Here is a 27,817-nt window from a genome sequence, read left to right as displayed (position 1 = left end):
AGCTTTCTGAGCTAGGAAGCTGCTGAGGCCAGCAGCTGGCTGCACTTCCGGTCCCTTGACTTTGCATAAGCTGGCCTTCCCCCGGGAATCTCCAGCAGGCCCCTTCCTCCATTTGTGTGGCAGGTTCAGAAAACCTCCTCTCCACAGGCATGCTGCTGCCCTTCGGTGCTACTCATTTCTCAGGTTTTAGCTAAACTGATTCTCTCTGGGCAGCCCGGGTGGCTCAGTGGTTTAGCGCCGCCTTCAGCCCAGGGTGGGATCCTGGAGACCGGGGATCGAGTCCCATGTCAGGCTCCTGCGTGGAGCCTGCTTCTCCCTCTGCCTGTGTCTCTGCCTCTCTCTCTATGTCTCTCATGCATAAATAAATAAAATCTTTAAAAATAAATAAACAAACAAAGAACCAAACAAACAAACTGATACTCTGTGAAAAGGCTCAGTTCCTGTTGGGAACCAGCAGTGAGCAGAGGCCTTTGTGGTCAGGCCAAAGCTGACGTCCCAGGGCAGGTGATGGGACCATCCAAGGTCACATTTGAGTAGGGACTTGACTGACGGGAGGGAGTGACCCTTGGGATACACGGTGTGAGCAAGAATGTCACGTGGAGGGGTAGAGTGGCCGCGCCAGATTTGAAGCCTCAAGCCCTGGAGGCGTCGGGTGGGGAGGTCATGAATGAGCAGAGGCCAATTCCTGTGCAGCTGTTCCACTGGGCAGCTCTAAGCTTTTACATGTTTGGAAATAGGGGCCCTTACTGGGGACAGGAAAGACTTAAGGAAGTGGTTTCCCTCGGGGATCTTCTTCAGGGATCTACTTCGTGGTGATAAGGGACGCCCTGGGGTTTGAGCTTGCTTGACTTCCCGGTTCCTAAATAACCTAGACCTGATCCTTTCAGCTGTGTGGCTTTCCCTCTCGACAGCACAGTGATGTTTCATGTCCCAAAGCCTCGGCCACCCCCACCCCCACCCCCACTTTGTGACAGCCTGGAGATAGAAGATGACCCTCTAAGTGGACAGTGTGTGTAGACAACGTGAACTGGGGGCTTTTCTAGTTTGAACTGAGCTTCTTCCCTCCAGATCAGGGGACGCTTTGTGTGGTGCTGGTGGTGGGCCCCAAGGCTGCTCCTTCCTTGCTCCCTGTGCTCCCTGGGAACAAAGGTGGGGCCACCCCTGAATCCTCAGCCTACTGGCAGTTGCTTCCTGCACCCAGCGCCAGCCCGCCCTGGGGAGGGGCTGAGCCTCATGATAAGACGGCAAAGGCTGCCCTCTAAAGAAAGCTCCAGAGAGAAAGCAAAGGGGGAAGGAAACCCTGAGCTGCAGGTGTTTTACACTGAGGTCGGGAGCGGCTGACACTCCAACCCCGGCACCTGCAGCCCCCAAGCCCTTCCAGGCCAGGTAAGCTGGGGCGGAAGCTGAAAGCCCAACCACCCTTTCTTCACTGTCCTGCAGCCCCTCTGCCCAGCATGCCTCTCTCCATGCGGCACCCTGGACTTTTCACAGCCCGAGAGAAGCCCTGGCTGGTTTGGGATGTCTGGGTCTGAGCTCCTGGCCAGGGTCGGAAGTATTTTCTGGTTTGGGCTCACCACCATTTCCAGGGTGGGCAGTTGTGCGTGTGGGCCTGGAGGTGAAATGGGAAGCAGAGGGAGGCGGTACCGAGCTCTGGCATCAAGCTGGGGGATGAGTGAGCCCCCCCTTACTCTTACTGGGCCTCGGTCTAACTGGAAGATGGGAGCGCACTGGACTGCGCTGTTCAACTAAACCACTGATGATGGTGAGGGTGAGGGTGAGGGTGAGGGTGAGGGTGAGGGAGTCGGAGGTGTGCCCGGAACAGTTGAGCACCCGCGTCTCGCTGCTGCCGTGACACACTGGCCTTCGGGCTCCTCTCTGCTCTCCTGCCCATCCAGATCACCACAGGGCCACGTCTGTCTGAACGCAGGCCTGCCCAGGCCCGGCACCCTGCCTACTTGACCACCTCCCCACCCGCGAGGGAGCCACCACAGACATGGCGGGGATGAAGACGGCCACCGGGGACTACATCGACTCGTCCTGGGAGCTGCGGGTCTTTGTGGGAGAGGATGACCCGGAGGCTGAGTCGGTCACCCTCCGGGTCACAGGGGAGTCGCACATCGGTGGGGTGCTCCTGAAGATTGTGGAGGAGATCAGTGAGTGCCCCGCGGCCCCCCGTTGCTGACCTCAGCACCTTGGAGTGGCCCTAAGTGGGTCCCTAGGTGCTTCCGGGCCCCCCAACTCTGCGGCTCTTGATAACCCCACCACAGTGACTCAGGCACCAGCTTAATCATTTGGTTCCAAAAAAGACATTTCCCCAACTTCCCCTCCCTCCCGCAGTTCTCCTTCCCTTCCTCTCACTCCAGCTGGTTCTGCTAAGTCCCCACAGAGCACAGAGAGGACTGCCAAGGTCCGAGGGGCAGAAGGGGCCTTGCCTGGGCCAGGGCACGGGCTGCACTCAAGGTCTCACGAGACTGGGGTGGGGGGTGGGGGGGCCTGGGGCCTGCTCCCATACCCTGGGCCAGGGCGGAAGCCCTCAGCAGGCTGGTGACAGGCCCAGTGGGGTGGGAAGGCCCTGCCCCCACAGGAAGTTACAGCACAGCGGCCTGTGGTATCAAGCGTGGAGAGGACCAGGGCTAGGCCCACGGGGGCTTCTCAGCCCCTTTCCCTGCTGGGGGTGGGGGCTGCCCCTTCCTGGGAGGGCAGCTGGCACACCCCGACAGGCAGAGCCAGAAGGCAGGCCCCGATCATTTCAGCCAAGAGTCCCAGGTCCCAGGTCCCAGGCCCCCTGTGGGGAAGGTAGGCCGGCTTCCTCAGACCCAGCCAACCCAGCACATGCAGCCTGGGAGGCAGGTCCGTTGGCTTCTGGACAGTTGGAGCCCTGGGGACGGCCTAGCCACAAGGCTCGAGGTCGTGAGGGAGCTTCCAACAGGCAAGGCCCGAGGAGGCTGTGAAAGCAGAAGTGGAAAACAGAGGGTCCCTCAGGAGACCGGGCGTCAGACCAAGCTGCAGCCAGGCCTGGGCTGAGTCAGGGCAGAGGGGGTGAAGATACAGGGCCCCGAGGGGCTCTTGTGTTGTCTCCTGGCCTCTTCTCCTGGCCTGTCCCTGACCTTCTTTGGGTCAGATTCCCATCCTTCTCCACGTCCTCCTCTTTCCAGGGCTCCTGCCTTGTTCCCCAGACACACTACACCTCAGGACCAGGCCCCAGGCCAGAAACTCACATACCAGGGCCTAAAGGACATGCCCACCAGGTCCAGGCATTCCAGAAACATGTTTACCAGCCCCATGCCTGCCTCTGGGACAGAAATGCCATGACTTCTACTTCCAGAGTGAATCTCGCTCTGCCTGACGCGGGATGGAGGCTTTTCTCCCTCCTTGCTGGCTCCAGCATGGGGGACTGGGTGACAGGACTTCCCTGCCAGGCCCAAGCATCATCTTTTCACTTTTAGCCACCACTTTTCATCGATGCCGATCTCAGCTCCAAAATCCATCCTCCTATCCATCCTCACTGCCCACCGTGGGAGAGCCTCTCTCCCTGCCTTCAGCCCACCCCTACCTGGGGGCTGTCTAGACGTAAGCCACTGTTGAAGACCCTTCCGTGGCTGCTCTCCACCTGCAGGGTACCATAAACTCCTGATGGCAGCTACCCCGAGCTCTTGTTGGCACACTCCAGGCGTTCAAGAGGAGATGGGGAGAGGGCGCCACAAAGCCAGAACAGAGTGAGGGGCAAAAGCTCACAGGACCCTGAGAGGCTGGATAGATGGAACCAGAGAACTTCTTGCCCCTGGAAGCTCTGGTGACGCTGGGAGGGACCAGGGGAAGGGGGTAGCAGGAGTGTGGGTGGAGCTGGGACCAGACCATTGGTGAGGAAGGGCCCTGCACACCCTAGAGAGCTGTGTCCCTGCCTCGTCTTTGTGCTCACCGCACAGCAGCCCACCTGGGGGTCCCCAGAGGGACACGTGTCATCTATCACTAGCTGCAGGAAGAGTGAGGTATTCGTGTTCCTAACTGGGTCGTCGCTCACATGCATCATTCACGTGCCCGCATAGCACCAGGCACGGCCCCCCGTGGCTGACGGACACCCTGCCTCCCCTGTGGCCCACAGAGCGCAAGCAGGACTGGTCAGACCATGCCATTTGGTGGGAACAGAAAAGACAATGGCTTCTGCAGACCCACTGGACGCTGGACAAGTACGGCATCCTGGCCGATGCTCGCCTCTTCTTCGGGCCCCAGCACCGGCCCGTCATCCTGCGGCTGCCCAATCGCCGGGCCCTGCGCCTGCGAGCCAGCTTCTCCCAGCCCCTCTTCCAGGCTGTGGCTGCCATCTGCCGCCTCCTCAGTGAGTCCCCTGCTCTCCCTCTGGGCAAGGGTCCTGCAAGAGGGCAGCTGACCCTGCCTTATGGGCCCAGCCATTGTCGCCATGTCCTTGCCGCCCGGTCCCTGTCCAGCCTGCAGGGCTGTGATCTGTTCCACAGGACCCAGGAGTGGGGCGAGAGGTTCGGGGGCAGGACCCCGGCCCCCTCGCTGAGGTCCCAGCTCCCCTCAGGTATCCGGCACCCTGAGGAGCTGTCCCTACTCCGGGCTCCTGAGAAGAAGGAGAAGAAGAAGAAGGAGAAGGAGCCAGAAGAGGAGTTGTATGACTTGACCAAGGTCGTCCTGGCTGGAGGTGAGCATAGGCTGGGCAGGCCGGGGGTGGGGGTGCTGGGAGGGGGTGCTGGGTGCTACATGGCCCTGGAGGCCGGGGCTGGGGGCCGGGCCGTTTCACCCTGTCCTGCACTTCAGGCGTGGCACCTGCATTGTTCCGGGGAATGCCAGCCCACTTCTCAGACAGCGCCCAGACCGAGGCCTGCTATCACATGCTGAGCCGGCCACAGCCACCGCCGGACCCCCTCTTGCTCCAGCGCCTGCCTCGGCCCAGCTCCCTGTTGGACAAGACTCAGCTCCACAGCAGGTGTACTGCGTGCCGAGGACACCCCGGGGCCAGGTCCCCTTGCGTCTGGGCTCCCACTTCCAGGGCCCGTGCCCTCCCTGTATCCTTGCCCCCAATCCACACTGCCTGTCTCCAGGCCTTTCTTACATGTGTGCCTGCCCTCGGGCCCCCTGCCCAGCCCCGCCCCACCCCTGTCATGCCCCAGCACTGTACCTGCATAGGCCCTGACCTCTTCCCCGTGCTGTGGACCAGGTGGCTGGACTCCTCACGGTGCCTCATGCAGCAGGGGATCAAGGCCGGGGACATGCTCTGGTTGCGCTTTAAGTACTACAGCTTCTTCGACCTGGATCCCAAGGTGGGCTGGGTCAGGGAACAGTGGGGCTCTGGGTCAGTGAGACATGGAAACTAAGGGTCAGGGCTCTGGGCCCTGGGAACCTTAGAGACTTGCAGGGCGTCTGTCCATCTATCCATCGTCCATCCACACTCCTGTTTGTTAACTCTGCCAGCGTGGTGCTGAGCCAGGTCTGACGGCAGGCCCATTTCTCCAGGGGCATTCAGGTACAGGAAGACCACAGGGCAGTGGAGACAGTGGCGAGTGCCCCCAAGAAACCTGCCCAGGTGGGAGATGCCAGCACCTAGATTCAGACCTGCAAGGGGTGTCACTGGGATCTGCAGGTTTAGGGTGGGCGAGCGGCAAGGCTGTGCAGGCAGGGGCCGCAGGCATCTCCCTCCCTGCCTCCTGTCCCTGCTGGCAATCAGGTGATCAGCGGCTCCATGCAGCCCCCTCAGAAACCTTCCGTAGCTCGTAGGCGCGCCCTCACCCCCGACCCCTTTTCTCTGCCCCCTTTTACTGTGAAACTTCTAACTGTTGTTCTTTACTGAATCCTTGCTCTCCACAATCCCACTTCCTGCTCCCTGTGGGTGCTCCTGGACTCCCCCTCTATGTCCTCAGCCATATCTGTCCTGGTGTCCTCAGTCCCCTTCCACACACAGGAAGCACACACCTGCTGAGGTGACCATGCCCTGCATGCTCTGTGTCCCTGCTCACTTCACCCCTGCTTCTTACCAGACCACTGGTGACCCCTGCGGTCTGGGGCGGGGGTGTGGATGGGGGTCTCCAGATGCCCTGTCCGGATTCCCTAACTCTCCCTCCTGCCTCCACAGCCTCCAGGGGTGGCAAATCCACAGCTCCCTCCACAGCCATCCTTATCTCCCTGCCCCTTATAACTCCCAAGTGTGTAATCTCTGGTGTAGACATTCTACCTCAAGGTCTGTCCTCGAGTGTCCAGGTGGCCCAGCTCCGCTCACAGACCCAACGGGCACCTCAGACTCCTGCCTGAACCGGAAGTCTTGGTTCCCCCACTGCCCAGCACATCCTCCCTCCCACCTTTCATGGATTCGTTGCCAAAGCCTGCACGCAAACACCATTCTGGATCCCTCCATTTCGTTCCCACCCCATCCATCTTTGTGTCCTGTTCATCCTCCCTTGAATTAAAATCCCAAACCGCCCATCCTCTATCTCTTCATCTCTCTGTCTGTCCAGCGGTCAGCCTGTGTCCTGTTGGTAGTGCACTCCTGGCGCACCTCTCTCCTCTCTTGGCCTCCCCCACCTCCATACCACACCTGGATGAACAGACACTAGGTCAGGGCCCTCCTGTGGTTGCTGAACCCCGAGTTCCTGCACGATCTGTTGCCTGCCAGCCTATCTGCCCTGTTCCCTCCTTCCACATCCGGCCTTTTCCTCTCCTGGGGACTTCTTTGTTGCCTTCTCCAGCTCTTCCTTCCCTACATTGGATTGAGTGGTTTACATGACTCCATTTTATTTCCTTTATGTTAGTTTATTACTATAAACTTTTTTTTTAAAGATTTTGTATTTATTTATTCACGAGAGACACAGACAGAGAGGCAGAGACACAGGCAGAGGGAGAAGCAGGCTCCCGGCAGGGAGCCCAATCACGCCCTGGGCCAAAGGCAGGCGCTAAACTGCTAAGCCACCGAGGCATCCCCCAAATCAGTTTTAAAATATTTTCATCACCCCAAAAAGAAAGCCATACCCATCAGCAGTCACTCCCCATTTGCCCCTCACCTGCTTAGCCCCAGACACCTTGTAATCTTTTTCCTGTCTCTATAGACTTGCCCATCCTGGACATTTCCTAGAAATGGGATCATACAATATGTGGCTTTTTGTTGTTTCTTGCCCTTGGCATCATGTTTTCATATTTTAGCATGTCCAGTGTTTCATTCCTTTTTACCGCAAAAGAGGATTTCATTGTATGGATACGCCACATTCTATTGATCTATTCAGCAATTAATAGACATTCGGTTCCCACCTACCCCCAATGTTGCCTATTACGAATAATGCTGCTATGAACGTTCATGTACAAGTTTTTGAATGGTTGTATCTTTTCATTTCTCTTGGGTGTAGACCTAGGAATAGGATTGTTGGATTGTTATCACTATTACTTTTACTTTAACCAATCGTTTTTTGTGTGTGTGTGTGGAACCTTTTGTTTTGAGATAATTGGAGATTCCCAGACAGTTGTAAAAAGTAATACACAGAGGGCATCTGGCTGACTCAGTTGGTAGAGCGTGTGACTCTCCATTTCAGGGTTGTGAGTTCAAGCCCCACGGTCATGGAGCCTACTTAAAAGTAAATAATAATAATACACAGAGATCCTAGATACCTGGGTACCTTTTATTTTTTTAAATAATTTTTAAAAGATTTTATTTATTTATTCATGAGAGACACACAGAGAAGAGAGAGAGGCAGAGACACAGGCAGAGGGAGAAGCAGGCTCCATGCAGGGAGCCCGATGCGGAACTCAATCCTGGGACCCCAGGATCACGCCCTGGGTTGAAGGTGGCGCTAAACTGCTGAGCCACCCGGCCTGCCCCCTGGGTACCTTTTATCCCAGTGTCTGCCAATCCTCAACCAGGATGTTTCAATATAGTCAAGATTCAGCTCATCAGCCAACGGCCCTGTAAAGACACTTAAAAAATACGAACAAAGTCTTGTATACCTGCTCCCACGCTCACCATTTCCTGTGCTCTTTATTCCCATGTATAGATCCAGATTTCCAGCTGGTCTCATTTTCTGTCTGCTTAAAGGACTTCCTTTAACATTTCTTGTGGTGCTAATCTACTGGTAATGATTCTTTCAGATTTTGTATGTCGAGTAAGTCATTATCTTGCCTTTAATTTTGAAAGATTTTTTAACTCAGTGTAGAATTCTTGGTTGATGGTTTTGTTTCTTACGATACTTTATTTCTTTTTAAGATTTTATTTATTTATTTGAGAGAGAGAGAGAGAGAGCAAGAGAGAGAACGCACAAGTGGGGGAAGAACACAAAGGGAGAGGGAGAAGCAGGCTCTCCACTGAGCAGGGGGCCAGGCTCAACGTGGGACTTGTTCTCTGGACCCTGGGATCATAACCCGAGCCTAAGGCAGGTGCTTAACTGACTGAGCCACCCAGGTGCCCTTATTTCTGATTTAAACAATGTGATTATTATATGCCTTAGTTCCCTTCAGGTTTTTCATACTTGGGGTTCAGTGAGCTTCTTGAATCTGTGAATTGATAGTTTGCATTAAGTTTGGAGTCATTTTTTTCAGGTGTGTTTTTTTTTTTTTCTCCCTCCCTTGATCAGATTCCAATTATACTAACTATTAGACTGCTTAGAATCATCCCACAGCCCATTGATGCTATGCTCAGTTTGGGCTTTTTAGGTGATTTTTCCATTCTTATTTTTCTGTGTTGCATTTTGAGTAGGTCTCTTGCTCTATCTTCAAGTTTACTAATCTTTCTTCTGCCATGTTGAATCTGCCATGGATTTTATGCCTACATAAAATTCCATGACTCTCCTCACCATGCTCCTGTATCTCTACTTCCTTGAACACATGTGATGTATTTATAGTAACTCTTAATGTTTTTATCTGCTAATTCTATCACCTGTGTCATTTCTGGATCTGTATCTATAGATTCTCTCCTCGTTATGAGTTGTATTTTTCTGCTTGTTTTCATGCCTGGTCATTTTTTCCCCTTTATTTTGGGAGTTTTGTTTTACTTTGTTGGGTGTTTTGTTTTGTTCTTTTCCTTTTGTATTTTTGTGTCATTTTTTATTTGATGCCAGACACTACAAATCTTACATTCCTGGGTGCTAGATTTTTATAGTCCTTTAAGTATTTTTTTAAAAGATTTTTATTTATTCATGATAGTCACACAGAGAGAGAGAGAGAGGCAGAGACACAGGCAGAGAGAGAAGCAGGCTCCATGCAGGGAGCCCGATGTGGGATTCGATCCCGGGTCTCCAGGATCGCGCCCTGGGCCACAAAGGCAGGTGCTAAACCGCTGCGCCACCCAGGGATCCCTCTTTAAGTATTTTTAACCTTGTTTAGGGGGTTCCTGGGTGGTTGAGTGTCTGTCTTTGGCTCAGGTCGTGATCCCAGGATCCTGGGATCAAGTCCTGCATTGGGCTCCCCATGGGGAGCATGCTTTCCCTCTGCCTGTGTCTCTCAAGAATAAACAAATAAAATCTTAAAAACAAAAAAAAAACCTTGTTTAGAGATGAAGTTAAACTACTTGGAGACAGTTTGATCCTTTCAAGGCTTGCCTTGAATGTTAATTAGGCAGGACAAAAGCATCCTCTAATCTAGGACTAATTTACCCCATTACTGAGGCAGTTGCCTTCAGAGAACTCTATCTAACGCGCCATGCTATTAGAGGTTTCTCTAATCTGGCTTTTGGGAGTGTGAACAACTTCCACCCTTAGAAGAGCTCTGGTTAAATGTTCCAGCTGCTCCTTTCAAGTGTTTTTTACTTTTTCTGTCAGCCTTGGATAGTTTCTTTATATACATACACTGATCAGTGCTTAAAGACTCAAGAGGAGCCCTCTGCTGATCTCCAGAGCTTTCTCTTTGTGTCACTCTCTCCTCTCCAGGACTCTGTCCTGTGAATGCCAGCTGCCTTGGACTCATGAAATGCTCAACTACATTTCTTCAACCTGGGGAATATGCTGGGCTCTGTTTGGGGTCCCCCCCCTGTGCACCTGTCTCTGGGCAATAAGCTGGGGCAATCAGGATTCACCATGTTTGTTTCCCTTCTGTCAGGGATCACTATTCTATGTAATTTCTTGTCCAATATCTAAAAACCATATCCGTGTTGCTCTCTGCGGTTTTGTGTGTGTGTGTGTGTGTGTGTGTGTGTGTTTTAAAGATTTTTTTTTTAAGATTTTATTTATTTATTCATGAGAGACACAGAGAGGGAGAGAGGCAGAGACACAAGCAGAGGAAGAAGCAGGCTCCATGCAGGGAGCCCAATGCGGGATTTGATCCTGGGTCTCCAGGATCAGGCCCTGGGCCAAAGACAGCACTAAACTGCTGAGCCACCCGGGCTGCCCAAAGATTTGCTTTTTAAGTAATCTCTGCACCCAACATGGGGCTTGAACTTATAACTCTGAGATCAAGAGTTGCATGAAAAAAAAAAAAAAAAAGAGTTGCATGCTCTACCAACTGAGCCAACCAGGTTGCCCCTGTTCTCTTTGTTCTCAAAATAAAAACTTAAAAACAGAATTTCTTTTTTATTTAATATTCTTCTTTTTTGTAAAGATGAGGTTTATTTATTTATTTATTTTAGAGATTTTATTTATTTATGAGAGACACACAGAGAGAGGCAGAGACATAGGCAGAGGGAGAAACAGGCTCCTCACAGGGAGGGTGTTGTGGGACTTGATCCCCAGACCTGGGATCATACTGTGAGCCAAAGGCAGATGCTCAATCAATGAACTGCCCAGGCACCCCTATTTAATATTCTTTTTTAAAAGTTTTTTAAAATTTATTTGTTTGTTTGTTTGTTTATTTACTTATGTATGTATGTATGTATGTAATCTCTGCACCCAACATGGAGCTCAAACTCATGACCAACCCCAAGATCAAGAGTCACATGCTCTTCTGACTGGACCAGCCAGGAAACCTGCCCCTCCCCCCCAATTTTCTTATAGATCACAGTTGTTATATTTTATTTACTTTCTTTTCTTTTTTTTTTTTTTTTTGATTTTACTTATTTATTTGTGAGAGACACAGAGAGAGAGAGAGAGAGGAAGAGACACAGGCAGAGGGAGAAGCAGGCTCCATGCAGGGAGCCGGATGTGGGACTTGATCCCACGACTCCAGGAGCATACCTTGAGCCAAAAGCAGGTGCTAAACCGCTGAGCCACCCAGGCAACCCAATTTACTTACTTTTCTATTAACTGTGCATAATAGTCTTTTTGGAGGTCTCTCTTCTGATGGTAAATGACTTGACATCCTGTATGTCTGAAAAGGTCACTATTCTACCCTCCCTCTCACGATAGTTTGACTAGGTATAGAATTCTAGGTTGAAAATATTTTCCTGCCAAATCCAAAGCGACCTTTTCATTGTCTTCTAGATCCCAGTGGTTCTATTGAGGAGTCTAATGCCTTTTTGTTGTTAATCCTCCCATGTGAGACCTTTTTTTTTTTTTTTTTTTTTCTTGGAGAGGAGGTAGATACTAAAAGCTTTTAGAATCTTCTCCGTATCTCATAATGCTTTAAATTCTCTCAATAATATGTCCTAGTATGGATCTTTCCTCACTGATGGCCTGCACACTTGCTGAGCCCTTTTAGATCAGAAACTTGAGTCTTTCAATTCTGGAGAAATGCCCTAAACAATCTCTTTAATCATTTCCTTCCTACCACTTTTCTGTTCCTTATGGAACTCAGTAGATATTACACCCCCTGGATTGCTTCTTCAAAGAAAAAACAGACATTTATCTTGTCTTTCTCATTTCTTTATTTATTTTTATTTATTTTTTTAAAGATTTTATTTATTTATTCATGAAAGACAGAGAGAGAGAAAGAGAGAGGCGCAGAGACACAGGCAGAGGGAGAAGCAGGTTCCATGCAGGGAGCCCGATGTGGGACTCGATCCCAGGATCACAGGATCACACCCTGGGCTGAAGGCGGCGCTAAACTGCTGATCCACCCAGGCTGCCCTCATTTCTTTTTTAAAAAGATCTTTCATTTTTAAGTAATCTATGCACCCAACATGGGGCTTTAACTCACAATCCCAAGATCAAGAGTCACATGTTCCATCAACTGAGCCAGCCAGGTGCCCCTTGTCTTTCTCATTTCTAAGCTTGTTGTCTTCTTATTTTACTTTCTGGAGACTTATCTTTCAAATGATCTATTGAATTTTTAATTTCTGCAGCTGTATTTTTAAGTTTTAAGAGCTCTTATTTTCTGAGTGTTCCTTTGTAAAGTTGTGGTTTAAACATACATTTTGGAAAATGTATAAATGTATCCAACACATCAAGCAGCAGAACTTTACCAGCCCCCAGAAGACCCCTTCATACCCCTTCTAGGCAGTATCTCCCTTGGTGGGGGGGACACTAATGTCAATTCTGACACCTTGCTTGTGTTTGAAATCTACATAAATGAAATCACATAGTCTGTACTCTTTTGCCTGGCCTTTTTTCACTCAGCATTATGCTTGTATGATTCGTCCACACTGCGTATAGCTGTAGCTTATTCTTTTTCATTGGTGTGTGACATTCCATTATCTCAGTATACCACAATTAATTTTCCATTCTACTGTTGATGGGTATTACACAGTTTCCTAGATTGGGACTATTATGAATAGAGATGCTATGAACATTCCAGTAATGTCTTTTGGTGAACATATGTTCACCAAACACACATTTTTGTATGGTATGTGCCCAGAGGTGGACTTGCTGGATTACAACACTGATTTAATTGTAGCAGATAGCTGTTAAGCAGCTTTCCAAATTGGTTGTACCAAGTTACACCTCCACCAGTAGTGTACAAAAATTTTGCTTGTTCCACAACTTCACCAGCACTTCGTATTTTCTATCACTTCCATGGTAGCCACTCTGGTAGGTGTGTAATGGTATCTAATATGGTTTTTTGTTTATTTGGGTTTTTTTTTTTTTTAAACAGCTTTACTTAGATATAACTTAAATGCCATAAAAATCACTCATCATAAGTATTCATTTTGATTATGTTCAGGAAATTTATACAGTTGTGCAGCCATCACTGCAGTAAAGTTTTAAAACATTTCATCATCTTAGAAGGTTCTCTAGTACCCATTTGCAGTCATTCCTCCTCCCACGCCAAAACCCAGACAGACACTGGTGTGCTTTTTATGTGGCTTTACTTCACATTTCCCTGATGACTAATCAGGTTGAGCCCTTTTTCATATGGCTACTAGCCATTTGGATGTCCTCTTTTGTGAGGTTTCTGCTCAACTTTTTATGCCAATTTTAACAATTGAGTTGCTTGTCTTTCATTTTGCGTTACAGGAGTTCTTTATATATTCTGTACATGAGAAGTACTTTGTCAGATAAATATATTGTGATTATAGTTTCCTACCCTATGTTTTGCCTTTTTGTTCTCTTATTGGTTTATTTTGATAAAAAAGTTTCTAATTTTAATATAATTTGACTTCTATCTTTAAATATTTTTCTTTTATGATTAATATCTTTTGTGTCCTGTTTAAAAATCCTTTTTATTCCAAGATCACAAAGATGTAGTCCTATTTTTCTCTAAAAGTTTTTTTGTTTCAACTTTCATATTTAGATCTGCAATCCAGTTAGAGTTGATATTTGTGTGTGGTGTGAGGTAGGGGAACAAAACCTGTATTTTTTTTTTCAAAGATTTTACTTATTTATTCATGATAGACACAGAGAAGGAGAGAGGCAGAGACACAGGCATAGGGAGAAGCAGGCTCCATGCAGGGAGCTCAACGTGGGACTCGATCCCGGGTCTCTAGGATCACGCCCTGGGCGCTTAAACCACTGAGCCACCCAGGCTGCCCTGTATTTTTTTTTGTTTTGTTTTGTTTTAATACAGGTATTCAGTGGACCCAGTGGATATCATTTACTGAAAATAGCATCCTTTCCCCAGTGACTATGAGGTCATCTTTGTTCTAAGTCAGGTGAACATAAATGTATGGGTCTTTCTCTTTCAGGTTCCATTGATCAATTTGTCTCTCTTCATCGATGCCATGCAGTCTTAATGACTATATCTTCTTTTTTTTTTTTTTTTTCAAAACACAGCATCCTGTTCTCGTTTTACAAGTATTGCATTTTGTCTCTCAAAGGATTTTGACTGGTTGAACTTTTCTTCCGCTCCCTACTGTCTTTATTTCCTCCCAGCTCTCTTTTCTGTTTGTCTTGCTTGATCTCTGTAGTTGCTGCCAACAGCTTTCCTTGCACAAGGGTAATCCCTGCCTGCCCCTTCATATTGAGAGGCAAGGCTCTAGGAAGTCACTGAAAATCCTCAGTGGATGAATGGGGTTTAGCACTTTGGGGGCTTCCTGGGGTGGGGTAAGTATGTTGTTCTTTGCTGGGGGGTGGGGTGGTTTTCTCTTTGGCTCATCAGTTTCTCAGCAGCAAACCCTCTGATCTCCAGACTAGGAATAGAAGGCTCACTATCATCGATGTCTTGGGTGACAAGTGGGGAAGGTCCAGGGGTGACCCACCTTTCAGAATGTCAGCCTTTGCTTGGTTCACCTGTATTTAGCACAGTACCTGCCCTCACCCAGCTGTGCCTAGAGTACCAAATGCAGGGGTCCTCTGGCTCACCATCTCCAGAGAGTAAATCTCTGGCTTCTGCCAGCCTGGCTGTCACTTGGCTGCAGGGAGTAGGGGACACCTGCTCTTTTTTTTTTTTTTTTTCACCTGCTCTTTTTATACACCTTCTACAGTCCTCATTTCAGCCCACCCTCACTTCTCAGCCAGAGGATCCCAGTCCAAAACCTGTCAGAGAGAGCCACATGCCTGGATGCCTTTGTCTAGATATCTGTTCTTTTTGTCCTATTTCCAGAACTCATTAGTGCCTTTACCACAGAACAAGAGAGGGGAAAGAACAAGAGATCCTATCTCTCTCACCGTAACTCATTTCCCATTCATGTTTCTGTGTTCCATCTTCTGAAATATTGTCAGCATCCCTTACCTGCAGTGGTTCCCACTCTTCTTTGTCCTTTTGGGTTTACCCTTTTAGGTCTTTGTTATCAATTTTGGTAGATTTCAGAGGGAGCAAGGGCTTGGTCTTCTGTGGGTAACTGGGGTCCCCCTTTGAGCTTTGCACTCCCTGTTCCTTCTCTCTGGAATGTTCTTCATCACTCTTCCCTTTAGTGGCCCATTGCCATCCTTCATGTCTGGGGGGCAGTCTGTCACCTCCTCAAGGCAGACTTCCCTGAATGCTTCCTCATGTAGAGCAGCCCCCTGCACCCCAGTTCCATTTCTTCTCATCACCATCATCCGTGGGGTGTCCTTGCCTGAGGGCATGGATGAATGGCCCCATGGAAGGTATTTCCTTTATTACTTTTTTTTTTAAAGATTTTATTTTATTTATTCATGAGACACACACAGAGGCAGAGACACAGGCAGAGGGAGAAGCAGGCGCCATGCAGGGAGCCCGATGCGGGACTCAATCCCAGGATCACAGGATCAAGCCCTGAGCCAAACGCAGACACTCAACTGTTGAGCCACCCAGGCATCCCTGTACAGAAAGTTCTACAGGGGAAAAAGTACTACTTGTCTGGGCAGACTGGAAGGCTGGAGTTGAGGTCTGCTGTCCATGTGGAGCCAGTAGACGAACTTGCCACTGCACAGAAGGCAGGGCTGGAGGCTGAAGCTCCCGGGTCCCTTTGGCCCCTGACCTAAGCCTGGCCTCCCCTGCCCCTGCTGCAGACAGACCCAGTGCGGCTGACCCAGCTATATGAGCAGGCTCGGTGGGACTTACTGCTGGAGGAGACCGACTGCACCGAGGAGGAGATGATGGTGTTCGCAGCCCTGCAGGTGCCCGGGGCGGGGCTGGGGGCCCCAGGGGGTGGGGTGCAGGTCAAGCCCAGGGTGGTCTCCCAGCCAAGGGGCATCTCCGGGAAGCCCCACTTAGGGCATTGTGGGCTATGGGGCAGCCCACTCAGCCCCCCTGGCCATGTGCCCCTCCCAGTACCACATCAACAAGCTGTCCCAGAGTGGAGAGGTGGGTGAAACTGCTGGCACGGACCTGGGGCTGGACGACCTGGATGCCGCCCTGAACAACCTGGAGGTGAAGCTGGAAGGCTCGGCCTCCACAGATGTGCTGGTGAGGAGGGACTCTAGTCAGGCTTGGGGTCGGGGTCAAGTGCGAACACCTGGTCCCCCTCTAACTCCCCTTCTTGGCAGAACAACCTCACCACCATCCCAGAACTTAAGGACCATCTCCGGATCTTCCGGTGAGTTAGGGCCAGAGTTGGCAGCCCTGCCCGAGGGGCCCAGTGTGGACAGAGAACCCAGGAGAGAGGGAGGCAACTTAACACAGACCTCCTGCCTCGCCTTCAGGCCCCGGAAGCTGACCCTAAAGGGGTATCGCCAACACTGGGTGGTGTTCAAGGAGACCACCCTGTCCTACTACAAGAGCCAGGATGAGGCCCCAGGGGACCCCATTCAGCAGCTCAACCTCAAGGGTGAGTGAAGGTGGCCTGGCAAGGACACGGACAAGGACAGGTGCTGGCTGGGGGCCCATGTGAAAGCTCTCACCTCAGTTTCCCCCTGGGGGGCAGAAGAAGACGCCCTCTGTCCTGAGCTATTGCACTGGGCTGGCCTTCGCCCAGGGATCTCTCAGGCAGGGCCCCCCCACCCTGGCCTACCCACCCCTTCGTCTCCCTCTAGGCTGTGAGGTGGTCCCTGATGTCAACGTCTCAGGCCAGAAGTTCTGCATTAAACTCCTGGTACCCTCCCCTGAGGGCATGAGCGAAATCTACCTGCGGTGCCAGGATGTAAGTCAGGGCCAGGCTGAGGCTGGATGGGGATGGGAACAGGGGCAGGCGGCTGAACCCGAGCCTGTTCCTCATCCCCCAGGAGAAGCAGTATGCCCGCTGGATGGCCGGCTGCCGACTGGCGTCTAAGGGTCGCACCATGGCGGACAGCAGCTATGCCAGCGAGGTGCAGGCCATTCTGGCCTTCCTCAGCCTGCAGCGGACAGGTGGCGGGGGCTCAGGCAACCACCCCCAGGGCCCTGATGCCTCTGCCGAGGGTCTCAACCCCTATGGCCTTGTTGCACCCCGCTTCCAGCGAAAGTTCAAGGCCAAGCAGGTGCCAAAGGAAGTGGGTGGTGGGAATGACCACAGTGTTTACTCGGCCACCTTTGGCCCCTGGATCTCCACAGAGCCTTCCTTTAGAAAGCCATGTGCTCGCTCATTCCTTCTCCTCCCCACGTCCTTAAGACCGAGCACGCTGGTCCCTACCCTCTGGGAGGGGTCATGGTCCACCTCGGGCCTGGCTCAGCTCCTATCTGCTGAGTGGTGAGAGGGTGCACTGTGGTGGCCCCACATGGGGCCCCACCCCTGCTCCAGGCTCAGCATCCTGTCTCCCCAGTGGGGACAGGCAGGAGGTCTCAGGGATTTTGATGGCTCCTCACCAGTGTGGTCCCGCAGCTCACCCCACGGATCCTGGAAGCCCACCAGAACGTGGCTCAGCTTTCGCTGTCTGAGGCCCAGCTGCGCTTCATCCAGGCCTGGCAGTCCTTGCCTGACTTTGGCATCTCCTACGTTGTGGTCAGGTACGGGCCTAGCCTGCTCCACTCTCCTTGTGGCCTGCTGAGGCACCCTGAAGCCTCCCTTCCTGTTCTTTGTGGGCGCTCTGTGGGTACTCAGCCATCCTCTGCCGCTGGCAGCACACACCAGAGTGAGAGAGCAGGCCGAGACGGCAGGAGCCCTGGCCCTCCTTGCAGCTCCAGAGACCAGTCCCTCTGGAGGCTGCGGTTCCCTGCTGTGACAGGGAGCGCCCTCTGCCCATTTCCCAAGCCTGCAAACATAGAGCCAGGCAACAGATGATGAAGATACCAAAGAAAGTTGTTCTTGAAAGGCACGGACAGTTTGCCTGATGCTGTCAAAGGCTATTATAATGATTTTATCAGCTAACACTCATTTTCTAGACGAGGAACCTGAGGCCCAAGGAACCTAGCTGACATGTGCCCAGCTTGCTCCCGGGCACCGTGCCAGGCTATCTGGGTGGGCTCCGGGGCCATGCAGGGCAGGAGTCTTGCTCACACTCTCTCCCCGCCCCACCGGGGCTAGGTTCAAGGGCAGCAAGAAGGATGAGATCCTGGGCATCGCCAACAACAGGCTGATCCGCATTGACCTGGCTGTAGGCGACGTGGTCAAGACCTGGCGCTTCAGCAATATGCGCCAGTGGAATGTCAACTGGGACATCCGACAGGTGGGCTGGGACTCAGGGTGGGATCAGGTTCCCGGGGGCGGGACAGGCGCAGCCAGGGGTGCAGGGGGGCGCGGGGGCTGCTCCCTTATCTCACCTCCTCCAGCCCCTCTGACTGCCCGCTCTGCAGGTGGCCATCGAGTTTGATGAACATATCAACGTGGCTTTCAGCTGTGTGTCCGCCAGCTGCCGCATCGTGCATGAATATATCGGGGGCTACATTTTCCTGTCAACCCGAGAGCGGGCCCGTGGGGAAGAGCTGGACGAGGACCTCTTCCTGCAGCTCACAGGAGGCCATGAGGCCTTCTGAGGCCTGTCTGATCGCCCCCACTTTGCTCACTGCCTGCTATGGCCACTCCTAAGCCCACACTCTCTCCAGACATGTACTGAGCTGGCACATTCACCTGCTGTCACTGGCTTTATGCAGACCAGGGACCTAATTGGGCCAGACTCTGCCATCCCCTAGGCTAGGGAGAGTGGATTATGAGCTCGAACAAGGTCCGCCCTTCCCTTGTCTAAGTGGCCAAGACTAATACCCTGAGCACAGGAGGAAGACCAGCTGTAACTACAGGATGAGGATAATTCATGGTTTCAAACTGGAGCTTCTTTTTTTGTTACCTTTTAAACTTTTTTTTAATAAATATTTTATTGTTGGATTATCCTTCTTCCTCTGGAGCTATGCTTGGGGGCCACTCTGACACTCTGTCTCTTCATTACCAGCCAAGGAGAGGGACTTTCCTGAGATAGAGACAAGAGGTTAGGAACGGGAGACCCATCAGCCTGGGGCTGGGAGCTGGGAAGGAGATGGCAGAGGGCACAGGCTCAGGCACCCCGAATAGGAGTAAGGTGGTGGTTCTCACGAGAAGGGCGGAGCTGCAGGGCCTCCTTGAAATACTTGGGAAGCAGGAAGCCATCAGCATTCCCTGGAGTCAGGATCACTCCATTGGCCGAGCGGAAGAAGGGGATTCCATCTGCAGACAAAGCCAGAGATGTGACTCCTATCCTCTCTGAAGCCCTAGGGCAGTCCTGCTGTGTCCAGACTCACCTGCCAGGGCCAGGGGCCCATCAATCAGCACAGCCACTTCACAATTTGGTCGCATGCCTGCAGAGACAATTGGAGCTGGGACCTGGGGCATGTGGAGTTGCAGTCATCAAACCTGGGCAGGCTCAGTGGAAGGTCCTGGGCTCAGGGGGGGGGGATGGGGTGACTATAGCATGCAGAGCATGGAATGGCCTTAGATGAGAGAAGCTATGATACTTGGAGAGGGACGTGGTAGGACAACAGCTGGGAGGGCCACTGACCACTGATGACACCAGGATCCCCAGGAAGTCCTGGGGCCAGGTGAATATGTGTCCTTCCCCGGCAGGACAGACCCTTGAGCAGGATGGATGGCCAGTGCTGCCAGAATGTGCCATGGACAAGCATGGGAGGCAAGGCCTGTGGGGTCTCCAGGGGAATCAGCTCCAACTCCGGTACCTGGGATGGGTTGGGGAACGGACAGCAGTGAGACCCTCTCCCTGGAGGGGTCCCACATGGTTCTCTCACTTGTCCCCTTAGCTCCCACCTGCAGGGAGTGACCCTGATTTGCCCGGATGAGAGGGCCAGTGCTGGGGTCCCCTGGCTGCAGGGCAAACCGCTGCTTCCGGTTGGTATCCACCACGCGCTGCACATCTTCAGCAGAGAAGCTGTGGAACTGGGGCAGCTGCAGGAGGGTGTCCAGGGGCACGAAGCCATCTGCAGGCAGGCAGGGTGCTCAGGAGCTGAACTTGTTCTGGCCTGGGCCAGAGTTAATAGGGCGAGCCACAGGTAACCAGAACAGAGTCTGGGCTTAGGGCTTATCTGTGAGAGTCTCCCCTTTCCGGGCCTCTCTTTCCTTAACTTACATGGGAGTAGGATCTGGCTTGGGGAGGGTCACAGGATAAGGGACTCTTCTATAGCATAGTACCCTGCCCAGAAAGGACTCAATAAACACCAGTTACCTTGACACCCCCCAACCCCCGTACCCACTCTTGGGTGTTTACTGGGCCACATGCACCATTAGTATTGCTGGGCCTGGACTAGACGGAAGGTCCTCTCCCAGTTTGCTCTAGACAGGATATCGGGCTCTGGGCCTCGGTGTTCCTTGCACGTGGAGGGGATGTGCCCTCTGTGCTGTCCCCATAGGGCCATGGGTCAGGCAGTCACAGATAGGCTCACACTGCTCCCTCATCTCCAACCACTCACCTCAGTCTTCAAGACTCTCACTTACCAGCCCTCATGGGAAGCCCCAGCTTCAGAGCCCCGTGACGCAGGGCATAGGACAAAGCCTTGGACAGCTGTACATCTCGGTCCTGTAAGAGCCCAGAGGTGACCCCTGGTCCCTGTAGTGATGCTGCCCTGCTGCCCACCCTGCACTCTGGGTGACCTGCTGCAGAGGGAGGCCACAGGGAAAGGAATCCCCACTTTCTGGGAAGAGAGTGTGTGACGCATCAGCCCCCACTCCCACCCACCAGCATATTCCAGAGAGTTAGGGCATAAAGTCCTCCTCCAATTACCACCAAGAAAGTGGGGATTAGGATGGGGTGGGCACACCTCTTCCCGGGGCCTGTGAGGCCTGTGAGCCCTTCGACTCCGGGGTCCTGTGGTTTCCGGCCTCCTTCCTCCAAGGGAGCTCATGGCTAAGACCTGAGGGGAACAGTGATGGGCGGGGACTGTCGAGGACCCTCTCCTGTCCCCACCCAGCCCAGCAAGTCACGAAGTCCTGTGACCAGTGAGCTGCGAAGGGGCTATTCAGCTCCTTAAACTCACTTCCCACCCATCCCCAACTCCCTAGTGCAGATGGGGAAGCTGAGGCCCAGGGAGCAAGATTGGCCCAAGGTCACACCGTGTCCCTCGCGAATCCCAGGGAAGCCCGCAGACCCGCAAGGCGGCGGAGCGTCCCGGCTGACCGGGCGGGGGGAGCCCCGGGCCCCAAGGTCAGACGGCGCGGGCGGGCGGCAGCCGGGGACGGCGGAGGCGCAGGGAGCGGCCAATGGGAAGCCGAGGGCGGGGCCGGGCACTTCCGCCTCGGGGAAGGGGCGGGGCCTGCGCGAGGGGGGGGGCCGAGAACCGGCTGCAGCTTGGAGCTTCCGGGTCCTGCGCGGGCTCCCGGCGCCTCAGGGTTGGTGGCAGGACCCTGGGTCTGGGGGAAGTGGACACGGAGGGGTGACCGGACTCAGCACCTCTGGGTGGAGGAGATGCGCGGGATTCCCAGGGCTGGCCGGCGGCGGGAATCTCGGGGCTCTCGCAGGGCCTTATAAGACACGCTCCTGCCCAGAGCGTGGTCACGGGGGTGCCCTAAGGAGGTCTGCGGCGGAGGCGCCCAACTGCCGGGCCCAAGGGTCGCCGTGGGGCGCTCGGGGTGACAGGCCCGGCTGTGTCCTCCCCCAGAGCTGCCCTGTCCAGACCATGGACCCCGAAGTGTCCGTGCTGCTGCAGTGCCCGCCGGGGGGGCTGCCAGAGGAGCAGGTGCGGGCTGAGCTGAGCCCAGACCATGACCGGCGCCCACTGCCAGGAGGGGACGAGGCCATCGCCGCCATCTGGGAGAGCCGCCTGCAGGCTCAGCCCTGGCTCTTTGACGCCCCCAAGTTCCGCCTGCATTCAGCCACCTTGGCTCCCACTGGCTCACAGGGGCCACGGCTGCTCCTGCGCCTGGGCCTCACTTCCTACCGGGACTTCCTGGGCACTAACTGGGCCAGCTCAGCTGCCTGGCTGCGACAGCAGGGGGCCACTGACTGGGGTGACAAACAAGCCTACCTGGCGGATCCGCTGGGGGTTGGTGCCACACTGGCCACTGCAGATAACTTCCTGGTCTTCCTGCGTCGGTCTCGGCAAGTGGCCGAGGCACCTGGGCTGGTGGATGTGCCTGGTGGGCACCCTGAGCCTCAGGTGAGATGCCAGGCTGGGTGCAAAGGCACAAAGGCTCAGCTCAGCTTTGCTTTCCTAATCCCTTAAAGGGAGGAGGGCGTTTGGGGTTGGCCTGGTGCTTCTCTGAAAGACTGCTCCGGGCAGCACCTCACCCTCCCCACTGACCTCTGATTCAGACCTGTGGGAAGCTAGGGAATGATGGGGGTGGGGTGGGGAGCAGAGGACTAGCTGGATCTCTGGTGGTCCATATTAAAATGGTGGGCCTGGGTCAGGGGATCACCGAGACTCTTACTCTGTGCCTAACCAGGCCCTCAGGGCCAGCAAATATGGGGGGAAGCAGGGTGGGAAGAGACGGAGAGCAGGGGCTGAGCCTGACCTCTCCTAGGCCGTGTGCCCTGGTGACAGCCCCCTGCACAAGGACCTCCCTGGGGAGCTGGTAGTGCATGAGCTCTTCTCCAGTGTCCTCCAAGAGATCTGCGATGAGGTGAGTGAGGGGTGGCCCAGACAATTGGGCAAGAAGGGAGGGGGTACAACATGCCAGAATTCCACAGGTGTGGCCTGGCAGGAGGGTCTGCAGGCATCTGGCATTGGGGGAAGGGCTTGGCTTTACAGCTAGGCATAAGGGGAATCCTAGCCCTCATATATCTGTGTGCCCCCAAGCTCTTCCTTTTTAAAATGGGAGTAATAAATGTCTTGTCTACTACCCCTCTATCCTTCCCCTGTTTGTTGAAAAGAGCTGTAAATGAGAGTCTTAGTTACTTTGGCCTTCCCTTGGGTGACCCTGAGCAAATTGTTTGGTCTCTGCTTTCTCATCTGTAATATGAACATGCCCAAGATCTGACATTTTGTGACTCTGGACGCTTGAACTACAAACTATAAAATGCTGTACAAGGGTAATGTTCTCCACTGAGAGGGGCAGGGATGTGGGCCACGGGCACTGACAGGTGGACCCCCTGCACCAACCAGGTGAACGTGCCACTGCCCACCCTGAGCCAGCCGCTGCTGTTGGGCATTGCCTGCAATGAGACCAGTGCCGGCCGTGCCAGTGCCGAGTTCTATGTCCAGTGAGTGAGCTCTGGGCTACAGGGTCCTGGGTCCTGGGGTAGGCGGGTGCTTCAGGGGAATGGCTGAGACAGCTGGGATTCCATGAGGACATTCCAAGGGCCAGGCACTCTCCCAAGCCACTCTCCTGTCCTTTTCCAGGTGCAGCCTGACTTCTGAGCAGGTAAAGAAGTTCTACACCAGTGGGGGAGCTGAGGCCCACGAGTCGACGGGAATCATCTTTGTGGAGATACAGGTGTTTAGTGCCAGAGTGTATCTTGCTTGGACAAGGAGCTGATGATGCACAGGCCTGGTGATGCATGTCTACCTCCCTGGGGCTGGGTCAGATAGGGCTGCTAAATCTCTTAGAGCTTTCCTCCAGAGCCACAAGGCCTCCTTGAGGATGCCCTCAGCCCAAGAGGCCAGGAGCCTCTTCACCTAGGGACGGTGAAGTGCAGAGGGATCTGAGGCTCAGGAACACTGGGCACAGCTCCCGCAAGAGACCTGAGGGCTGGATGTCAGGGATCTTACTTTCTCCCGCAGAGAGTGCAGAGGTTGCAGGAGACCAAACTGTGGGCTGAGCTCTGCCCCTCGGCCAAAGGCGCTATCTTCCTCTACAACCAAGTCCAGGGAAGTCCCGCCTGAGTCATCCTAGGGCCCCCAACCCTAGCACAACCTGGAAGACAATAAAGGACTTTATTCTTGGATTCCGTTGGCATCTGCTGGTTCCGTGAGACAGAGATGGACCGGTGGGTGAGACTGGATAAGTGTCTTGGGAAACAACCCCCACCACCCAGCCTCAGTTTTCCCCTCTGCAAACTGGGGTGAGGACCGCGCCCCCTTGCCCCGCTGTGGTGAGGGCCCGAGCTTCCCATGAGGTGGAAGCTGCTTTATGAAAGATGTCTCGCTGGAAAGCCCAGTAACATCCCTGCCGGAGACCGCGCCGGACGCTGGGTGGGCGGGGCAACATCCCTCCAGTTTCGCGAGCGGGAGCCTGAGGCTCCGCGGGCCTCCACGTCGTTGGGTGGGCCCGAGGCGCCAAAGGCCAATGGGCGTGCGGGGGTGTGGCCTTTGACGCACTTCCGGGCCTTCCGATTCGGTGGGTGTAGCTTGGGCGTCTAAGCCAATGAGAGCGCGGGGCGGGGCTCGCATAGGCGTAGGGCGGGCCTGGCAGGCCCCTCCTTCCCCCGCCGCCAAACTCCCAGGGTGGAGAGGGGGTCCCGACGTCTGGGACTGGTTGTCTGGGACACCGAGACCAGTGGGGGAAGCGATCCGGACCCCCGGGCTAGCGGCAGGGGCAAGTCCAGGTCACTGGGGTCTGGGCCTGAGTGAAGGAGGCCTCACCGCCCCTGGGTCCTCTAAAGCTGGTTCCGTTTGCCGACGCTAGTAAAAGGAGCCAGGCCCTTCCCTTTCCCCCCGGAGTGCTCGAAGTGTGGTCCCATCCTGGTCCCAATGCACTTTGTGGCCTCCTTTCATCAGCCGCCTGCCAGTCGCCATGCTGTCCCTGTGCCTGTGCCGGTTCTGGCCCCGCAGCCCTTCCACCCGGCTCTTCTCGGCGGCCACCAGGCAGCGGTGAGTCGGAGGCCGGGGAACCCCCGGGGAAACCCCCCCCCCTCCCCGGCAGTCAGTGGGTTTTCGTTGAGGAAGGCCTGCCCAGCTCCAGGCCTGGACCTAGGTACTAAGATAGTTGTGATCTCTCTACTCTGTGTCAGGTGCCTTACAGGCTTATTTCAGGTAACCCTCACTTTGACTATAGAGGACACAAGATCAAAGATGAAGAGACGACCCTCAAGGTCATACAGCCAGTTAAGAGGCAAAAGTGGAATTTGAGCCCAAGCCAAACTCAGTGCTCTTTTCACGACTGTCGTGGTCGTGGTCGTCGAACATCAGCATCACTGCAGAACTCACTGGAGGTGTAGGGGCGGAGGTGGCTTACAAAAATGCAAATTCCTAGGCCTTGTTCTGGAGATTCTGATCTGCAGGAATGAAGTGGGTTTTGGGAATCTGTGTGTGTGTGTGTTAAGATTTTATTTATCTATTCATGAGAGACACACAGAGAGGCAGAGACCTAGGCAGAAGGAGATGCAGGCTCCATGCAGGAGCCCGATGTGGGACTTGTTCCCAGATCCCAGGATCACATCTGAGCCAAAGGCAGACACTCAACTGCTAAGCCACCCAGGCGTCCCAGGAATGTTTTTAAACAAGCTTCCTGGGTGTTTCTGTTTAAAGGGGTCTGAGGGCTACACATGGAAATGTTCTGATCTGCCCATACTTGAAATACTCAAAAGGGGAGGGATGATTTGGAGATGGATCTCCCTTGGCACCAGCCTCAGCTTCCTCACCTCCTGGTTTCTTTTTCTCTCTCTCTCTCTTTTTTTATCTTCCTCCCAGTTTCTGAGTTGAGGACTGTGGCCCAGAGGTGCTGGGAGGGGGAGGGGAGGAAGAGCCTCTGTGTTTCCACAGCCCTTGCAGTTTCTGGCCTATTTCCACAGGTCTGGCCCCAGGAACTACTATGAACTGTTAGGGGTGCATCCTGGTGCCAGCACTGAAGAAGTTAAACGAGCTTTCTTCTCCAAGTCCAAAGAGGTACCAGTGGTCCTAGGCGGGGAGGAGGGAGGATAAGGCTGAGCAGATAGGGTACACTTCAGATTGCCAGGAGTGGAGCCGAGGGGCTCACTCTGGATGGTGCCACATTCCCTTAGCATGTATAGAGAATGGCAGGTGCCCCAAGAGCAGTGGTCTGGCCAGCTGGGAGGAAAGGCTGGGGACGGGAGCCAGGGGTTCTATGTGATGGGCTGGGCTTGGTTCTGATCTGCCTGCTCTTGAGAAAGCCAGGGCATATAGTGAGAGCCAGGCAGCAGGTGGGAAGGCCTTGAACAAGGGGAAGGGGAGGAGTCTGTGCTCCCTGACTCTGGCCTTCTAGAGGGGTGGGCAGCCCTAAGAGTGAGAGTTCCTCTCCAGGCAGGGCCTCCAGAGATGATTTGAACCTTTGTGGGTGGACATTATTGGGATGGGTTCTGTGATGGGGCATGGAAAAAGAGCTGAAGAGAGTCCTGCCCCACCCCAGCTGCACCCTGATCGGGACCCTGGGAACCCAGCCCTGCACAGCCGCTTTGTGGAGCTGAGTGAAGCATACCAAGTGCTCAGCCATGAGCACAGCCGCCGCAGCTATGATCACCAGCTCAGCTCCACAACTCCTCCAAAGTCTCCAGGAACCACAGTCCATCCCAGGGCTGCTCATCAAGCGCACAGGTGCAGTAGTCCTGCCCCTGGCTTGCCCCATTCCCCAAGTCTCCTGGGGCACCTCATTCCCATACTTCCTTTCTTCTCCCTCTCAGCAGCTCCTGGGCACCCCCCAATGCACAATACTGGGCCCAGTTTCATGGTGTGAGGCCTCAGGGACCAGAGTCAAGGCAGCAGCAGCACAGACACAACCAGCGGGTGCTGGGATACTGCCTCCTGATCATGTTGGCAGGCATGGGCCTGCACTATGTTGCCTTCAGGTACATCCCTGCCTTCCGCCTGGGGTGATGGGCAGAGGGTGGAGGGTGGGTGGAGCCCAGTGTGGTCAGCCATACATCCACACCACCCCTGCAGCTTGCGCTTTTGTGTCTCTCAAGCTAAGAATTGCATGAAGTAGCTCCTGAACCTCTCCTTACTTGGCAAAGACATCTCTACACTAACTAAGGGCTAATGTCATTTTCAGGGTTTTTTTTGTTTTTTTTTTTTTGTCATTTGAATGTAAATCTTTGGTGCTGCTGATAGGATGTGCTGGAGCCACCAAGATCCTGCACAAGGAAATATGTTGTAACTGGGCCTCACCGGCAACTACCCTCAGTTGTTTGGCAATCGGCTGTCTCCCCGCCATCCTTTTATGCATGCCATGAATACCAGGGTTCTACCACAAAGATATCTAAAGGCTGGTGCCCACTGCTAGCAGCCTGCCTAGCTCCGTGATGCATTAGATGTATACCCTTTCTAGTCTCCTGCGAGGAACATTCTGATGTTCAGAGCTGCTATCACCACCTTCAACAAGACAGAGACCTGGGTCACCCATGGACCCTGGATAAGCCCCTGCCCTTCCATGCCCCTCTGCCCACCTAGCACAGGCAGTTAGGCAGAGGTCCTCACAGATGTAAAGCTGTGAGACCCTAGAGTTGCCAGGATGGTGGGGGTTGGATTTGGGGGACAGCAGGGATTGGGGTTAATTGTAACCCCCTTGCAGGAAGCTGGAGCAGATGCACCGGAGCTTCATGGATGAAAAGGATCGGATAATCACAGCCATCTACAATGACACACGGGCCCGGGCCAGGTCTGTCCCTGCTCTCCCTTCACTGTCCTGGCACCACCCTCTGGGATCCTCTGCCCTGACCACCCGGGTGCTCTCTCCTGCAGGGCCAACAGAGCCAAGCTCCAGGAGCAACTGCAGAGGCAGCGGCTGCAGCCACCACCTGGAGGCCCAGGGATCGTGCCTCCGGGCACAGGCACCCGCCCGTGAGCAGCTCGCTGGGATGGGGCCTTGCTACCCCATGGGACTTCCCACTCCCCAAAACGCGTGCAATAAAGTGATTCTCAGAGCTCGTGTCCGGCTCCTTGCTTCACGCCCTGCGGCCCCCGTCCCGGGCCTCACCGGGGAACGGCACCCCGCCCTCGCCGTCCCGGCGGCAGCGACCCGGGAGCCCGGCCCCCTGGGCGGTGCGTCCCCTTTCCCCTGCTGCGGCGGGAGGGGGGT

At 54.0% G+C, this 27,817-nt stretch overlaps 4 protein-coding genes across 7 annotated transcripts; 3 read left to right on the top strand and 1 right to left on the bottom strand.

Moving 5' to 3' along the window:
* Positions 1-1,208: 1,208 nt before the first annotated feature.
* On the top strand, positions 1,209-18,819 carry FERMT3 (FERM domain containing kindlin 3). Its single transcript, XM_025445876.3, has 15 exons — positions 1,209-1,386; positions 1,896-2,153; positions 4,103-4,336; positions 4,544-4,663; positions 4,780-4,948; positions 5,180-5,282; positions 15,651-15,758; positions 15,913-16,047; positions 16,128-16,177; positions 16,284-16,408; positions 16,614-16,720; positions 16,803-17,036; positions 17,378-17,502; positions 18,020-18,161; positions 18,289-18,819. The coding sequence occupies exons 2-15, from the start codon at positions 1,994-1,996 to the stop codon at positions 18,466-18,468; spliced, it is 1,992 nt and encodes a 663-aa protein (XP_025301661.1). The 5' UTR covers positions 1,209-1,386; positions 1,896-1,993; the 3' UTR covers positions 18,469-18,819.
* TRPT1 (tRNA phosphotransferase 1) lies at positions 18,762-21,227 on the bottom strand. The gene is given in 9 exon segments (XM_049096777.1): positions 18,762-18,848; positions 18,850-18,896; positions 19,019-19,129; positions 19,204-19,260; positions 19,461-19,635; positions 19,724-19,893; positions 20,408-20,489; positions 20,731-20,823; positions 21,087-21,227. Coding segments are annotated over 8 exon segments (771 nt in total). The 5' UTR covers positions 20,815-20,823; positions 21,087-21,227; the 3' UTR covers positions 18,762-18,803.
* On the top strand, positions 21,219-23,792 carry NUDT22 (nudix hydrolase 22). Its single transcript, XM_025445877.3, has 6 exons — positions 21,219-21,298; positions 21,568-22,065; positions 22,430-22,528; positions 23,011-23,108; positions 23,248-23,341; positions 23,629-23,792. The coding sequence occupies exons 2-6, from the start codon at positions 21,586-21,588 to the stop codon at positions 23,728-23,730; spliced, it is 873 nt and encodes a 290-aa protein (XP_025301662.1). The 5' UTR covers positions 21,219-21,298; positions 21,568-21,585; the 3' UTR covers positions 23,731-23,792.
* DNAJC4 (DnaJ heat shock protein family (Hsp40) member C4) lies at positions 23,692-27,662 on the top strand. 4 transcript variants are annotated; one of them, XM_025445879.3, is made up of 7 exons: positions 23,692-23,834; positions 24,565-24,657; positions 25,578-25,671; positions 26,153-26,337; positions 26,424-26,588; positions 27,311-27,397; positions 27,481-27,662. In XM_025445879.3, the coding sequence occupies exons 1-7, from the start codon at positions 23,827-23,829 to the stop codon at positions 27,581-27,583; spliced, it is 735 nt and encodes a 244-aa protein (XP_025301664.1). In that variant the 5' UTR covers positions 23,692-23,826; the 3' UTR covers positions 27,584-27,662. The 4 variants fall into 4 exon arrangements, with proteins under 4 accessions (XP_025301664.1, XP_048952730.1, XP_025301665.1 ...); XM_049096773.1 differs by having other exon boundaries at positions 27,315-27,397; positions 27,481-27,536; XM_025445880.3 differs by having other exon boundaries at positions 23,694-23,834; positions 26,427-26,588.
* Positions 27,663-27,817: the final 155 nt, after the last annotated feature.

The sequence above is a fragment of the Canis lupus genome, chromosome 18, assembly GCF_003254725.2.
Source record: "Canis lupus dingo isolate Sandy chromosome 18, ASM325472v2, whole genome shotgun sequence".
Lineage (NCBI taxonomy): Eukaryota > Metazoa > Chordata > Mammalia > Carnivora > Canidae > Canis > Canis lupus.
Note: the sequence above shows the minus strand (reverse complement) of the source record. Positions and strands in the feature narration are given on the sequence as shown.